The sequence below is a fragment of the Podarcis pityusensis genome, assembly GCF_964106645.2.
Source record: "Podarcis pityusensis genome assembly, chromosome: 2".
In the NCBI taxonomy this organism is placed as follows: Eukaryota; Metazoa; Chordata; class Lepidosauria; order Squamata; family Lacertidae; genus Podarcis; species Podarcis pityusensis.
In genome coordinates, this window is record NC_138029.1 from 128,344,416 (window position 1) to 128,360,008 (window position 15,593).

Here is a 15,593-nt window from a genome sequence, read left to right on the forward strand (position 1 = left end):
AAACACAGGGAAAGGATGGCAGGGGTCCCTCTGGCTCTGAAGCAGCTGCGTCTGTAACAGGGACAAGCCAAGCTCAGCGCCACCTCCAACCCCCTCCCCACTTTAAAAGCACCATTTTGAAAAGAAATACCTATCAAATACGAAGAAATCAGCACTTCCACCTGCTCAGCACCTGCTTTTTCCCTTGGTTTTCAGGGAGGGCTTTTCTTAGCCCCTCACCCCCCAATTCAAAATAAGGGGCAGGCCAGCTGGAGACCCTTCCCCCCCCCAACCCTCTTATCGTTATTTAACGGCATCCCAATTATATGTATTCCCCTCCAGGAAGTTCTCCTCGGCCTTTGAGCCACGTTGAGCCTGGAGTGTCCTGGGGAACCTTCTGCCACTGGAGAATCAGACTCAGGCGCCTTCTCCTGGCAGCTCATTCAGAAGACACCCCCCCAAGGGATGTCTTCTCCCTTTGAGATAGTTTTCAACTTTTTGTGTTGTTACTATGTTGGTTTTTCTTTTGCTGTAAACCACTGCGGTATATTTTTCAGATGCCACTTCTATCAGTGTTAACAATCCATCTTTTGAGGCATTTTAGGCTGAGAGACAGGGACTGACTGGCCCCACGTCCCCCCTGAGCTGCTCTCTCTCGCTTCCCAGGTCCCGCTCTGCAGAACAGAACCCATCATCCCAGGATCTCCTAAATGAATTGATAAATGCACAGGACAGTCCACTCTGCAGATTGAACTGTTCCAAGGATATGCAGGTGAAACTCGAAAAATTAGAATATCGTGGAAAAGTTCATTTATTTCAGTAATTCAACTTTAAAGGTGAAACTAGTATATGAGATCGACTCATGACATGCAAAGCGAGATCTGCTTCTACTTCTCAGAGGTCCAATCTTGCTTGATTTGCAATCCTTGTTTTGCTGATTTCCTTGAATAGAATATCTCAGAAAATTAGAAAAGAAAATTACTTAGTTGGTCTTTAAGGTGCTACTGGAAGGAATTTTTTTATTTCAGAAAATTAGAATATTCTGAGATTGTTAATTGGGGGTTTTCATCAGCTGTACGCCATGGTCATCGCAATGATAACAAACCAAGGCTTGACATATCTTGCTCTGCATGTCACGAGTCAATCTCATATGTTAGTTTCACCTTTCAAGTTGGAGTACGGAAATCCAGGAACTTTTCCACGATATTCTAATTTTTCGAGTTTCACCTGTATGTTTCCAACATCCAAAATGGAAAGCAAGAGCAGAGCAGGGCGGTGTTGGGATCAGGACAGAGCCGACCTGCGAGATCCTGGCTCAGGGCAACGTTGGCAAGAGGGGCGCTTCCTGCCCTGCCGCAGGGGGTCAGACTTGGGGGTCCCGCCCCACTCTACAAAGGGATCTTTCCAAGGGGAAACCGTCTTTCAGCTCATCCTCACTGGTTCGCATGAACAAAAACCTCTGCCAAGTTTCCTTTGCTAATGCAATTTATTTCCTTCACGGGTGATTCCTGCGTGATATGTCTTATTTTTGCAGAGAGGTGCAAAAGGACCCCCCCCCTCTCAGCCTCGGGGGGGGGAGTGAACGTCTCCTCAACGGTCGGGACGGGGGTGGGGGTGGCAGCCAGTTCACGTGGAGCATGAAGAGATACCTCGGGCTCTGCTGGCAAGGAGAGGGTGGACTACATGGCCTCTGGGTGGCCCCTTCCAGCGCCCCCATTCTTTGGGGAGCAGGAAGAAGACGAGGTTGAGCGGGCGTCCTCGATGGGGGTCGCAAATAATTATTCCTGGAGCGTGGGGCTGCAGCTGAGCTCTCCCTCCGCCACTCGCCAGACTTCGTTGCGCCTGTTGAAAATCTCCATGGGGCTGTGGGGGAGGGAGGCAGAAAGAGGGGTAGGTGAGCTCCAGGAAGACGGGGGGTCCGGACCCCTTCCCTCGTGCAACGAGGAGACCCAGCCCCCCCTCATCCCAGTAGGAAGTCAGGGGGTCCTCCTCACCAGGACCCTGCCAGGGAGGCAGTGCTGGGCGTCAGCAGTACCACCCACTGAGCCCAATGGCCCCCGGAGGGTTTGACCCCTGGTCTCCTGGGAGACCGCTCTAACCACTAGGTCATCCTAGCCCTTCAGTCCTGTTTGCTCTCCCCTACCCGCAGCCAGTGGCCATTCAGAGGCAGCCCCCCTGTGGTGAAGGTCCTGTGTGAGTGCCTGGAGGCGGTTGGAGGATGGATGGCGGCTAACAGATTGAGGTTGAATCCTGACAAGACAGAAGTACTGCTCTTGGGGGACAGGGGGCGGGTGGGTGTGGGGGACTCCCTGGTCCTGAATGGGGTAACTGTGCCCCTGAAGGACCAGGTGCGCAGCCTGGGAGTCATTTTGGACTCACAGCTGTCCATGGAGGCGCAGGTTAACTCTGTGTCCAGGGCAGCTCCATCTGGTACGCAGGATGAAACCCTACCTGCCTGCAGACTGTCTCGCCAGAGTGGTGCATGCTCTAGTTATCTCCCGCTTGGACTACTGCAATGCACTCTACGTGGGGCTGCCTTTGAAGGTGACCCGGAAACTGGAATTAATCCAGAATGCGGCAGCTAGACTGGTGACTGGGAGCGGCTGCCGAGACCATGTAACACCGGTCTTGAAAGACCTACATTGGCTCCCAGTACGTTTCCGAGCACAATTCAAAATGTTGGTGCTGACCTTTAAAGCCCTAAACGGCCTTGGCCCAGTAGACCTGAAGGAGTGTCTCCACCCCTGTCATTCAGCCCGGACACTGAGGTCCAGCTCCAAGGGCCTTCTGGCGGTTCCCTCCCTGTGAGAAGTGAGGTTAGAGGCAGTGGGCCTTCTTGGTAGTGGCGCCCGCCCTGTGGAACGCCCTCCCAGCAGATGTGAAGCAAATAGGCAAGTATCTTATCTTTAAAAGACATCTGAAGGCAGCCCTGTTTAGGGAAGTTTTTAATATTTAATTCTGTATTGTGTTTAACGCTGGGTTGGGAGCCGCCCAGAGTGGCTGGGGAAGCTCAGCCAGATGGGCGGGGAATAAATAATAACTTCTTCTTCTTCTTCTTCTTCTTCTTCTTCTTCTTCTTCTTCTTCTTGGACCTGATGTTGGACTGAGACCCCTCTCTCCTCCCGGCAGGCGCCCGCTATCTTGAGGCTGCGAGTTCCGCAGGTCAGCCCCCGCAGCCCCTGCCCTCTCACCTGTTGTAGCCAGCCGTGTAGTGCTGGCCGGCCTGCAGGAGGTGCCCGTGGGCGCTCAGCTGCCCGTCCAGGTAGCGCAGCTGTGCCAAGCGGTTGGTGTCCGTAATCCAGCCGCCGAAGACGCGCGCAAAGACGCGCAGCTCCGGGAAGCGCTCAATGAAGACCTGGCGCCGAGGAGGGAGGAGGAAAAGCGCAGCTCAGTCTGGAGAGCAGCTGCCACGGCGGGGGGGGGAGCGGGGCGACCCCTGGGCCCCCCTCTTACCGTCTCCTCGGTGGGGGCGGGCGGGTCCCCCCGAAAGGCCTCCGGCAGCATGAAGTAGATTTCAAACTCGCGGCTCTCCGGGTCGTCCCGGACTCGGGTCAGCACCGGGCCGGTCATGGGGATGTGGGTCCCTTTTGGGAGGGGGGAAGGGGGGAGAGTCACAGAGGGGGGGTTGCCCTGAACAAGCACGCACCCCCTCCCTCCACCACAATCCCGGGTCCCCCACCAGGGCGGGAGGCGGCGTCCCCTTTCCTGCCTGGGCTGCTTTGGGGGGGGGGCTTCCACATCTGCCCCCTTGAAACCCCCCCAATTGCTCAGGCGTTTCATTCATTGCATGGGACACTCCCTCATCTGTCATCAGGGAAAAGAGGCTGCAAAAGCAGGAAAGTCTCCTTGGCCGGGGGGGGGGGGCAAGCAGCCCGGGGGGGCTCTCCTGGCTCGGAAGCCCCCCCATCCCCCCCACTCCAGCGGCTCCTGCTTTATGAGCTGGGTGGATTTGGGGGGAGAGGAGGGGTCTTGAAGGAGCCATTTCTTCGCCTCTTGTCCATCCCAGCCTCTCCTGGGGATCCAGGAGCCTGGATGGATGGAGGCACTATATTGGGGGAGGGGGAGAGCCAAGGTACCCCCCCCCCGCGGCCATCCCTTTGGCTCCTCCGCGACCCCCAAGCCCCACGGGCAGAGCTCAGCCTCCGGCGCAGGGAAGAGGTTGAACTTCCAGGCGCCCCAAGAGTCTTCCCCAGTTTTTGCCTCCTGGAGCCTCCCGTCTCAGAGGCAGTCTATCGGGGAGCACAGCAGGCAGTCCCGCAGCCCAGCCCTCTGCACACGCCCCGAGGCTCCCTTACCCGCCGCGTTCTTCCCTTGGATGTAGCGGAAGAGCCGCCAGAAGCCGTGGATCAGGGCCGGGAGGTAAGCCGAGCCGTCGCTGACGCGGGTGCCCACCCAGACGGAGGGCGGGTAGCGCCGAGCCTGGCCAGGGGGCAGGGGGAGATGGGGGTCAAGATGCGGCCGGGGGTCCGTCCCCCCGACTGAGCAAGGGGGTGGGGGCGGTGGGGGTCGCTCACCTCGTAGCCGGAGCCGTTGCAGACGAGCGTGTAGGAGAAGCACTCGCGGCCCTTCTTGCAGGGAGACACTTCCCTGGAAAAGGGGGGGGGGTGTTGAATGGGGGGTGACAGCACATGGCTGGCTGGCCATCTGCCAGGGATGCTGGAGCTGAGATCCCTGCCCTGAACGGGGGTGGGCTAGATGACCCCTGGGACCCCTCCCAGCTCTGCCATTCTCTGACCCGAGGAGTCGGGACTGGAATCCAGGTCCTCGGCATAGTTTCTCCAGGGAGACGACCTGGCCAGAGGGGGCAAACGACTCTCTAGAACAGGGGCCAGCAAACGTTTTCAGCAGGGGGCCGGTCCACTGTCCCTCACACCTTGTGGGGGGCCGGACTATATTTTGAAGGGGGAAAATGAACGAATTCCAGTGCCCCACAAATAACCCAGAGATGCCTTTTAAAGAAAAGGACGTTCTACTCATGTCAAAACAAGCCGATTCCTGGACCATCTGCGGGTTGGATTGAGAAGGCGATTGGGCCGGATCCGGCCCCTGGGCCTTAGTTTGCTTACCCATGCTTTAGAAAGCTGGTCTCGCGAAGTGGGGAGGGGGGCTATGATTAGCTGCGCTTCCTGCCTTGCAGGGGGCTGGACTAGATGACCCAGGGGAGTCCCTTTCAAGGATTCTGGGGGGCAATACGCCAATCCCCCCCCCCCCCCCCATCTAGCTTACCTCTCTTCACAGGCGCCAAACGCCGCCAGGAGGAGCAGCAGCAGCAGAGGCGCAGCTTTGGTGTTCAGCATTGCTGGGATGGGGGCTAGAGAGGGAGAGACCCCCCAATGGGTTAGGAGACCCAGCGACGCAGGCGCAGACCCAGAACCCCTTCCTCCCTGAGCAGAGCACCCCCGGCCTTCCCTGCCCCCCAAACCCCGACCCACCTTCCCTCCAGGCGACGAAGATTCAGGCGGGCTCCTATCTCTCCCGTCGAAGATGCTCCCATCACATCCACCCCGAATTTAAGGCATTTTGTGGTCCCGCCCCGGGGAGGGGGTCGGTTATGAAACTCCCCTCCTCCTCCCCCAGGATCCCCTGGCGCAATCCCAGGAATGCAGCCTTGTGTAACGGGAGAGTTTTGTAAGCTGGAAAAACAACAACATGCTGGGACCTGGCCTGCGCTGGGTTGGCACAGGTTGGGATGCTTTGGCCCAGCCGAGCCCCTATCCAGGATCACCTAAATTTGGGTGTCTATGCTCCGGGGACGCGGGTGATCGGCGGTTTGAATCCCCGCGACGGGGTGAGCTCCTGTTGCTCGGTCCCTGCTCCTGCCAACCTAGCAGTTCGAAAGCACGTCAAAGTGCAAGTAGATAAATAGCTCGGGCAGGAAGGTAAATGGCATTTCTGTGCGCTGCTCTGGTTCGCCATGCTTAGTCATGCTGGCCACAGCGAGATGAGCGCCGCAACCCCAGAGTCGGTCATGACTGGACCTAATGGTCAGGGGTCCCTTTACCTTTACCCTCCGGTGATCTCTACGTTGAATTATGGCAATGTGTTATACATGGGGCTGCTTCTGGAGACAGTTCAGAAACTTCAGCCGGCGCAGAATTGGGCAGGTTGCATCTCACACTGATTCTGGTCCAACTGCGCTGGCTGCCCATTAGTTTACGGTCCCAATTCAAAATTTGAAAGCCTTAAAGGGCTCAGGACTGCAACACCTCAAAGACTGCCTCCCTCCATATAGGGCTGCCAGATTTCAAAATCTAGACACAGTTGTGGAGCTATTTTTGCCAAAGGAGCTACTCTCTTTTTTTGCAGAATCTCCCCCCTTCCAAAATGAAGCCTTGGAGCTCTTTTTAAGGAAATCCGCCCAAATTGACATGGGTTGCCATAAATCTGGATTTTCCCAGACATTTAAGCGAATTCCACCCAGACACTTTTTCTGATGGCCGAATCCCAGCTCTGTCCAGAAAATTCCAGACATACGGCCAGCTGACCCCCATATGAAGTGACCCGGATGCCATGACCATCCTCTTGTCCATGAGAGGTCCAGAGGGCGGCAACTGGAGAGCAGGGCCCTCTCTGCATTGGCCCCCCACTTCTGAGATGCTCCCCCCAGGGAGGTCTGCCTGGCACCTTTGTTGTGTCCCCATTCCTCTTCAACCAGGCCTCTGAATGATTAACAGTTTATATCCTTTTCAGTGTCTTTGTTGGAGGGGCAGCTATTATTCTGTTTCATTATTGTTTTTATTATGTATTTTGTGTTTTCATCTTGTATCTTTAGGCTCTGAACCGCCCTGAGAGGTACGGATGAAGGGTGGTATACAAATTTAATAAATAAGCAAAACAAGTCAAGAATCTCTATGCAGTTGTGTTACTCTTTAGCTGAGAGTCCTCCCTTCATAGAATTGCAGAATTGGGGGGGGCTCTACGGGGGTCGTCTAGTCCCACTCCCCGCGATGCAGGAATCTTTTGCCAAACGTGGGGCTCAAACCCACAACCCTGAGATTAAGAATCTCTACCTCTACCAAGGGAACAGGGGGTTGGGCTAGAAGACCTCGGGGGGTCCCCCTTCCAGCTGTACAATTCTAGGGTTCTCTGAACATCAGCCTCTTGGTGGAGGTTCCCAAATGGCAGTAGGTTTTGTGGGGCTGGGAAGTTGGTGTAGAAATATACAAACTGTGTTTGGGGCCACAAAAGAGATCAATAAATATTTATAGAGAAGGTTCAGTTTCTTTGTTTTTTCTTAAAAAAAAAAGAGAGACTCAAACGAAGTTAAGTTACAAAAATCTCAAAGGTAAATGGAGGCAGACAGAACAAGATGCGGAACTGGGGGGGGCAGATAAACAGCATTAACTCTGGGAAGGGCAATGCAGGGGCAAGTGTTCTGCGCCCCACGTTCTCCCTAGAGGGGGGCAGAAAGAGGCCTCCCCAACCCCGCAATTATGACAAAGGTCCTGGTCTTCCCTCTTTCCCTGGGGGGACAATTTGAATTTCACAGACACACACACACACACACACAAAGACATGTTGGTTGGTGGCACTCAGCTCAGAGTGGCCACCTTTCCTGACCGCCGGCTGCTCCTCTGCTGGGTTTCTGGCGGTGGGGGGTGTCCTTGCTCAGATGGGGATGTGAGCCCGTTCCCCCAAAGTGCCTGCTCTCCTGAGCCACGGACCGCCCGCCCCCCCGCTCTTGACACCCACAGGACAGACACAAGGGGGGGCGGGGAGAGGAAGGGTGCTGACTGCTACATGACTCCCCCAACTGAGACATGGAAGGTGAGGGGGGTATTTAGTGTTCAGTCCCACACGGGGTCCCTTCCAACGCTACAACTCTATGGTTCCCTCCTTGCAAGGTGCAGACAGGGGGCACATCGACTGACAATGGAGAAGGGTGGGGGGCTGTTTACAAGGAGCAGCAGGGGGTCCTGCTCTTTCCTGGGGGAGACGGCGGCAGCAGAGGACCCGCTCCGGACGGGGTGGGGGGATCAGTCCAGTGGTGCTGTCCTGCCCACCCCCTAAAACTCAGTCTGAGGTGGGGGACTTGCGCCCAGTCTGGGTGGGGGTCCCTAGCGCAGGCCGGCTTGGGCTGGGCTGCCCCCTGCTCCCCCTCACATCTTACTGCTCCCCGCAAAGCCCACTTCGCTGCGGGGGGACCTCCCGGTGCCCCACTCGGCCTCGGCCCCCACCCGGGAGGGCGACGCCGCCTCCTTCTTGGAGGCTGCCGGGCCGCCGGTCCCCCCTCCGAGGCGGTGCCTCCTCTCGCAGTGGCCCTTGTGGCGCATGAAGCTGTCTCGCCACATGAACTTCTTGGCGCAGACGTCGCACTCGTAGGGCTTGAGGCCCGTGTGGGTCTTCATGTGCTCGGTCAGGTGGTGCTTCATCTTGAACTTCTTGTTGCAGACGGGGCAGTCAAAGGGGCGCAGGTTGAGGTGCATGTTGACGTGCCGGTCGCGCATGCTCTTGTGCGAGAAGGCCTTGCCGCAGTGGCACATGAAGATCTTGTTGCCGTCGCCCGAGCCGGCCGCCAGCTGCACCGCCCCGTGCTCCACCGGCGCCTGCGGCGGGAAGACCACGATCTGGTTGCCCTGCATGTCCATGGGCAGGAGGGCGCCGCGCGGCGCAAAGGGGGCGGCCTCCTCCAGGCCCTCGTAGGCCGAGGGGAAGTCCTCCGAGGACTCGCAGAAGTTCACCTGCTCCTCCAGCTTGCCCCCCGAGCCGCCCCCGCCAGGCTCCGTCAGGGTGCGGACGTCGCTGATGCTGAGCGCCGCCTCGGGCGCCGGCCCGGCCACCTCCACGGGGTCCTCGTCCTCCTCGCAGGTCAGCACCAGGTCCTCCTGGGAGCGCTCCTTCTTGACGAAGACCCACTGCTTCTGGGGCATGATGCTGGGCCGCACGTAGGCCGGGCGCCGGCCCTCGCTGCTGTCGCTGACGTCGTCGTCCGTCTCCAGGACGAACTTGCTGCCGCCGGCGAAGGGGTCCGGGCAGCGTGGGGGCCCCTTTTCGGCCTGGAAGATGACCTCCTCGTCGTGGTCGTCGCGCTCTCCCGCCAGCGCCCCCCGCAGCGGGTGGAACTTGCCATGTTCGGGGCCCTCGCCCGAGTCGCGGGGGCTAAAGTAGTTGCTGCTGCTGGGCGACTGGTTGTCGCTGGTGCGGCTGGAGTGGGCGCGGAAGGAGGAGGACGAGGAGGAGGAGGAAGGCCCCAGGAAGGCCCCCCGACGCTCCTTCAGCAGCTCGGTGCACTTGTCCACAATGTGCCACATCTGCAGGACGCTGCCCACCGTCAGGTAGTTGACGATCTCGTCCGAGGCCATGCTCAGCTTGCCCGTGTAGGCCGAGCCCAGCACCGTCTCGAAGGCCACCGGGTCCATGACGCTGGGCAGCACGATGGACGTCATGTTCTTCAGGAGCACCTGGTCGTGGAAGTATGGCGAGGAGGCGGCCAGCACGGCCCGGTGGGCCCGGAAGACGCGGCCCTGGACGTGGATGGCGATGTCGCACAGCTTGCCCTCCACCCGCTGCTGGTTGAGGTTCTCCAGCAGGGCGCTGGTGACCTCGGGGAAGTCCACGTGGACCACGGGGAGGCCGGAAGAGGCCTCCATGGCGCTGGGGAGCGGAAAAAAGGAGACGGGAAAAGAACTTGCGTTAGAAGGCTCCAAAAAGGAAGGCAGCTCAACTGATGGCTCGGAGGAAGAACCAAGAGAGCCCCCTAATGTTTAAGGCCTCAAAAGCAGGTTGGGGGGATACAAATTAATGGAAAAGGAGAAGGCTGTGAATGGCTACTAGCCAGGATGGCTCTTCTCCGCCTCCACAGTTGGTGGCAGTGTTAGAAATTTGCCAGCTGTGTCTTGCAACTGGCATGGGTTCCACCGCCCCCTGTGGAGATCTCTGGGTGCCACGTTGGCAACGGACTTCTTCCTCTGGCTGCATCCCCAGCTTTCTGAAGCAGCCAGCAGAAGAGCTTATTTCGTTGCATTTATGAAAGCATATTATCCAGTTACTCCCTACAACGACCCTGTGAGGTTGGCAAAGAGGCTGCGACTGACTCCAAGGTCCTCCAGGGAGTCTGAGTGGGGATCCGAACCCTGATCTCCTGAGTCCGACACTCTCAGCACCACACCCCCCAGGTTTCCTAAAACTCTTCTGCTATGGGGCAGCTCTATGAATTAAGTAGGTAAAATAAATACGAGGAAAGCCAAATGTTACCTAGAGAAGGATCTGAAATATTTTCCTGTGAGACTGATTTCAACAGGCAGGGAGTTCCAAAGGGTAGTTGATGCCACTCTAAAAGGTTGAGTATTATGTGGGGTGAGGCGATCACAGAATCGTAGAGTTGGAAGGGACCCCCAAGCATCATCCATTCCAACCCCCTGCAAATCAGGATCTCGTAGGTAAACTAGTCCCAAACTGCACAGATCTCCGAGGAGCAAAGACGTCCATGGCCTCACTCCCGTCAGCAATTGCACTGCAGCATCCTCCCCAAATGCAGCTTCCGGATCCGCCACGAGGGAAGCCCCACAGAAAGAGCCTGGCATGAATGGAGCACATATACTCAGAAGTAAGACCCCCCCGGTCCATGGCGCTTGTTTCCACTTGCACGTGCAATTGTGATATAACATTATTTTATTGCACGGATTGTGATATAACATTCTTTTATGCAAGTGCAGCGGAACCAGAGCTACTTGATTTTTATAACTCCCTGGGCTGGCGGGAGGCTGCTCAGACTCTTGGCACGAGAGCCGGTGATTCATTTCGCTGGCAAGAGACACGCTCTCAGCTCTGAGGCCACCCGGAGCTCTTCATTTTTCCCAGCCGCTACACCTATTCTATTCAGACAAAACCACCAAAGGGGGTGGGAACTTTGAACCCGCTTCTCAAAATATCCGTGACAGGCCTGTGGAACTCCCTGCCTATTGACATTGCTGGGGTCTTTCTGTGGCCTCCTTAAAAAGCAAGCCCGGTGTTATATACTGAGTTGAATAGGATCCAAAATGCAGCAGTCTGATTGGTCCTAGAACAATGCAGCAGTATGATTGGTCCACAGGAGCCACCCAATCTAGCTCCAGGGGGAAGTGAATCCGCGACCTGATTGGCCTACAGGAGAATCCCGGAATTAGCCAATCACGTGGGGCCCATTGTGTAAATAATGTATATAAAGCAGATACCTTGGGGGGGACTTCCATTCCTCCTCACCACTATGAGCTGAATAAAGAGCATGAAATCCACACTCGACTCCGAGTATATTTCACCCAGCCACACAACTTTCATTTCTTCTTAGCTGCTGTCCATTTCAAATACCTGTCTTTAACCCAGCAATTCCAGTATCTAGTTTTATATGTCAGGGGCACATGTGCTTCACCTGCGATTCCTGCGTTGCAGGGCGCTGGACCACACGACCCCTTGGGGTCTCTTCCAACCTTACAATACAGTTCTAGATTTTTCTAAACTGCTTATAACGGGGTGCTGCTGCTGCTGCTTTTTAAACAAGCAATTGGGATGTACGTTTCATTAAATTAACTAAAAAAGGGGTCTGAGTCCCAGGTAACACGACTGCCAACCCACTCCCGTGGGGTCAGGTCATTGTTTTGATCCTTTTACAGAGTTTTCTGTGTAGTGGGGTATATTATGAATTGTGACTTGCTGTTCTTTTTATTGATTATATTTTGGTGATAATTGTATTGTGCATTATTACATTCTAATGGGTTACTGATTCTTAGTTTATTTGCTATAGGTAAAGTTATGTTTTTAGAAGGACCTTTTTTTGCACTGGATCCGATTGTCGTAAGGCTTGTGACCTTTGCTGTATGTTTTGCCGTTTCTCCCGCTCGCAAACCGCCTTGTGCAGAAGAATAGGGAACGGCAGCGTACAAATTAAAAAGGAAATGGAATGCAAACTGTTCTGCTGAGACGGGGCGTTGCGAACAGAGAATCAGAGGATCGCAGGCTTCGAAGGGGTGCTGTGCCGATGCTTCTGGGGGGGCAGGAGGGGGGCAGTCGAGATGCCGCCCAAATCTCAGTGTTGGAGGGCAGGAGAGGGAGGGGGCTGACCACTTTGGGGGGCAAAAGCCTTTGGGTTTGGTCTCTGTTCCTTGTCCCAGGCCTCTCACCCCACCAGAAATGACCGGTAGCAGATCTGCTGAGTCCTGAATGCCAGATCAGTCCACAATGAAACCTTGTTCATTCACGATCCGATTCTGGGTCAGCAGGCTGCTCTGGCTTGGGGGAGTCACCTGCGTGGGCCTGGCCTTACCCAGCTGTGCCCACCTGTGTTTCTGGTGCCAGGGGGCTGAAATGAGGGTGTTGCCCACCCCCTCCTTGACCAGCGAGCCTCTTGACCTTGCGATCGGCTTGGGGGACCTGGCGTGAGGCTGCGCCAGAGACAGGGGGGGGGGTCTGCTGCTCCACCGCCCTCTGGCAGCACCCCTGATCTGGCTGGCCGAGGCAGTCCCTGAGGGATTGTTGGACCCCAGAACGATAATCCTGGGTGACTTCAGTAACCAAGCAGAGGACACCTCAAAGCTTCATGGGTCTCTCTCAGGTGGTCCAACACACCCGGAAAGGCACTCTCTGGATGGGATATTTGCCCCAAATGCCACAAGGGATGGATGAAGATGAGGGTAGGGCAATGGGCGCTGGCATCCGATACCACTGGCCATGGTCTCCTCTGGGGAATTGGGGAAACGGCTCTGTCATGCACCGAGTCCAGAGAGCAGCATGGCGGCTGCGCTCTGGGATGCTGCTGGGAACTAGATCATCTCCAGTCTATTTAACATCTACATGAAGCCGCTGGCAGCAGGCATGAGGCCCCGATCTGGTGGAACGCTCTGTCCCAAGAGACCAGGGCCCTGCGGGACTTGACCTCTTTCCTCAGGGCTGCAAGACGGAGCTGTTCCACCAGGCCTTTGGCCAAGGCACAGTCTGACCCCCTCTCTCCTTCGGTAATCCTCACAGAACTCTAGCCCAATGGTTGCCATGAATTTGATTTTGAATTGATTTTAGAATGAATTTTAACTAATTGATTGTGATTTTAGGTAAACTGTGTTACTTTTATTGTTGTTAGCTGCTCTGAGCCCGGCTTCGGCTGGGGAGGGTGGGATTTAAATAAAATTTTATTATTATTATTATTATTATTATTATTATCATAGAAGGGACCCCAGGGGTCATCTAGTCCAGCCGCTGCAATGCAGGAATCACAACTAAAGCATCCATGACAGATGGACATTGAACCTCTGTTTAAAAACCTCCAAGGAAGGGGAGCCCACCATCTCTGGTGGGAGTCTGTTCCCCTGCCAAACAGCTCTTACTGAAAGTTTTTCCGCTGTGCTCAGTCGCAATCTTCTTTCTTGTAACTTGAAGCCACTGGTTCGAGTCCTACCCTCCAGAGCAGGAGAAAGCAAAGCAGCTCCATCTTCCGTGTGACAGCCCTTGAGATCGTATCTCTCTGTCTCCTCTTTTCCAGGCTAAACATTCCCAGCTCCTTCAACCGTTCCTCACAAGGCTTGGTCTCCAGCCCCTTGGTCGCCCTCCTCTGCTCACGCTCCAGCTTGTCCACATCCTTCTTAAACTGTGGTGCCCAGAATCGGACCCAGTATTCCAGGTGGGGTCTGACCAAGGCAGAAGAGAGAGGGGCTATGACTTCCCTTGATCTGGACACTGGACTTCTGCTGATGCAGCCGAGAAGTTCCAGGAGGTGCCGTCTGTACGCTGATGACCCTCAGCTCTGTTCCTCCATAACATCTGAATGGGGAGAGGCCACTGTTTGGACGGAGTGGCGAAATGGATGAGGAAAACAAGCTGAGCTTGAATCCTGGCAAGGACTGGATCCTGTGGGCAAGGAGCTCCCAGAAATGGCTCGGCTGCCTGGCTGGGCTGAGGGAGCAGGTTCACAGCTTGGGGACTTCTGGAGCCCCTGTGACCAGGAGGGCCTTTGCGCAATTGCAAGCGGTTCAGTGGTGGCGACCATTCCGGGACCAGGAAGGCCTGGCCACAGCTGCTCAGGCACCGGCTACTTCAGGGCTGGATTACCGCAATGCGCTCTCCGTGGGGCTTCCCTTGCAGTTAGTGGCGGATGCTGCAGCACGTATGCTGACAGGAGGGAGGCCCGGCCAGGACGGCACACTTGTGCGCAGAGGTTTGCCCTGCTCACCAACGTGCTGCTGGGCAGAGTTCAAAATGTCACTCTTAACATAGAAAGCCCTGAGCAGCTTGGGACCAGCTCACCCGAGAGACTGCCTGACCCACCTGCCCCCCTCCAAGTGACCGGTTTGTCCGGCGGAACTGGCACCTCCGCAGGAGCCGCAGAAGATCCATTGCCTGCATTTGTAAGACCACAATCCTTTCATGCCCAGGCTGCAGCTTCGATCCCCCTACGGGACGGCTGCATCTTCCTGCCTCGCAGGGGGTGGGGCTGGATGACCCCCGGGGGTCCCTTCCCACTTTTGGTGCGGCAGCAGCTGCACTTTGGAACTCCCTGCCTCTTGAGATCCAGCAGGTGCCTGCCCAAAGCCTTCTCGCTCAGCCGAGCCTCATCCGTCTCCTGTCTTGGGATCTGAACTCTGGCCCCGCCGCCGCCCCCCCAGCTGATTCCGCAGCAGGAGCCTCCCCATCCCCTGCCCCCTTTCGGAGAGAGGGCAGCCCCCCAAGCAGCGGGCAGGTAGACTGCGCCTGCAGCTGGAGGCCCCCCGCCGCCGCCGCCGCTTTGTCTGGCCCCCCGCCCTCTGCCCGCGCCCCGCCCGCTCCTCCTCCGCTCACCCTCCGCGCTCGCTCTCTCGCTCGCTCGCCCGCCCGCCGCGGCCTCTTCCTCCGGCTCGGCTCCCAGGCGCAGCGCCGCCCGCCCGCCTCCCGCGTCGCCTTTAAGGCGCGCGCATTGGACGCCCGACGCAGAGCGCGCTCGCGGCGGCGGCGGGGAGGCGGGGCGGCGCATGCGCGCCCCGGCGGAGGAGGCAGGCAGGCGCAGGGCGGGGCCGCATTTGCATACGGCTCGCCGGGGAAGCGCCTCGAAAACCCGGCGCCGGAGCCGGGACGGGATCGGGGGCTCCAGGGAGCCATCTGGGTCTCCTGGCCCGGCAGCCGGGACGGAGAAGGCAGGAGATGATCGACAGAAAGGGCGGAGGACTTTGGGGGGTGGGGGGGTCTCCATAACGAGTTCATACAGGTTCAGGTAGGTGGCTCTCTTGGCCTGACATAGTTGAAATAAATAATTTTTTTAAAAAATTCTGGTACCTGAAGCAGTGTGCATGCACACAAAAACTTATACCCAGAAGAAACTTCGTTGGTCTCTAAGGTGCTACAGGACAATTGTTTTTTTAAAAATTGATTTTTTAAAAGGATCTTTCCGAGGAATTTTAAAGGAAAGTTGAAAACAGTTTTTTAAAAATCTAAAAATTAAAAAAAATCTTTGTCTTTATTTTGAGTTTATGCAGGTTACAGTTGATATTCATAAGAAATGGAAGCTGGATCCGGGCAAGAAGAAGGGGTCATGTGCCCTGCCTGCTCTGGGAGGATCTACTTTCTGAGGGTCTGACTGGACTAGACGGCCCTTGGGGATACCAACGCCCCAATTCCGTCCTGTGCGTGGCACCCAAAGCCCTAAGAGCATCTCCCGCCACATCAACCACCTCTGGGCC

The 15,593-nt window shown here is 56.5% G+C and overlaps 2 protein-coding genes across 6 annotated transcripts; both read right to left on the reverse strand.

Moving 5' to 3' along the window:
- Positions 1–1,446: 1,446 nt before the first annotated feature.
- On the reverse strand, positions 1,447–5,616 carry LOC308471455 (heme-binding protein 2-like). The gene is made up of 7 exons (XM_080995437.1): positions 5,412–5,616; positions 5,206–5,290; positions 4,494–4,566; positions 4,275–4,398; positions 3,433–3,563; positions 3,171–3,334; positions 1,447–1,842 (listed from the first exon to the last, which is right to left on the reverse strand). The coding sequence occupies exons 2-7, from the start codon at positions 5,274–5,276 to the stop codon at positions 1,758–1,760; spliced, it is 648 nt and encodes a 215-aa protein (XP_080851563.1). The 5' UTR covers positions 5,277–5,290; positions 5,412–5,616; the 3' UTR covers positions 1,447–1,757.
- Positions 5,617–7,165: 1,549 nt separating this feature from the next.
- ZBTB22 (zinc finger and BTB domain containing 22) lies at positions 7,166–14,805 on the reverse strand. 5 transcript variants are annotated; one of them, XM_080995439.1, is made up of 3 exons: positions 14,719–14,792; positions 13,272–14,120; positions 7,166–9,573 (listed from the first exon to the last, which is right to left on the reverse strand). In XM_080995439.1, exon 3 carries the CDS (start codon positions 9,567–9,569, stop codon positions 8,079–8,081), a length of 1,491 nt encoding a protein of 496 aa, XP_080851565.1. In that variant the 5' UTR covers positions 9,570–9,573; positions 13,272–14,120; positions 14,719–14,792; the 3' UTR covers positions 7,166–8,078. The 5 variants fall into 5 exon arrangements, with proteins under 5 accessions (XP_080851565.1, XP_080851566.1, XP_080851567.1 ...); XM_080995440.1 differs by having other exon boundaries at positions 13,272–14,123; positions 14,719–14,760; XM_080995441.1 differs by lacking the exon at positions 13,272–14,120 and having other exon boundaries at positions 14,719–14,805.
- Between the last annotated feature and the right edge of the window lie 788 nt (positions 14,806–15,593).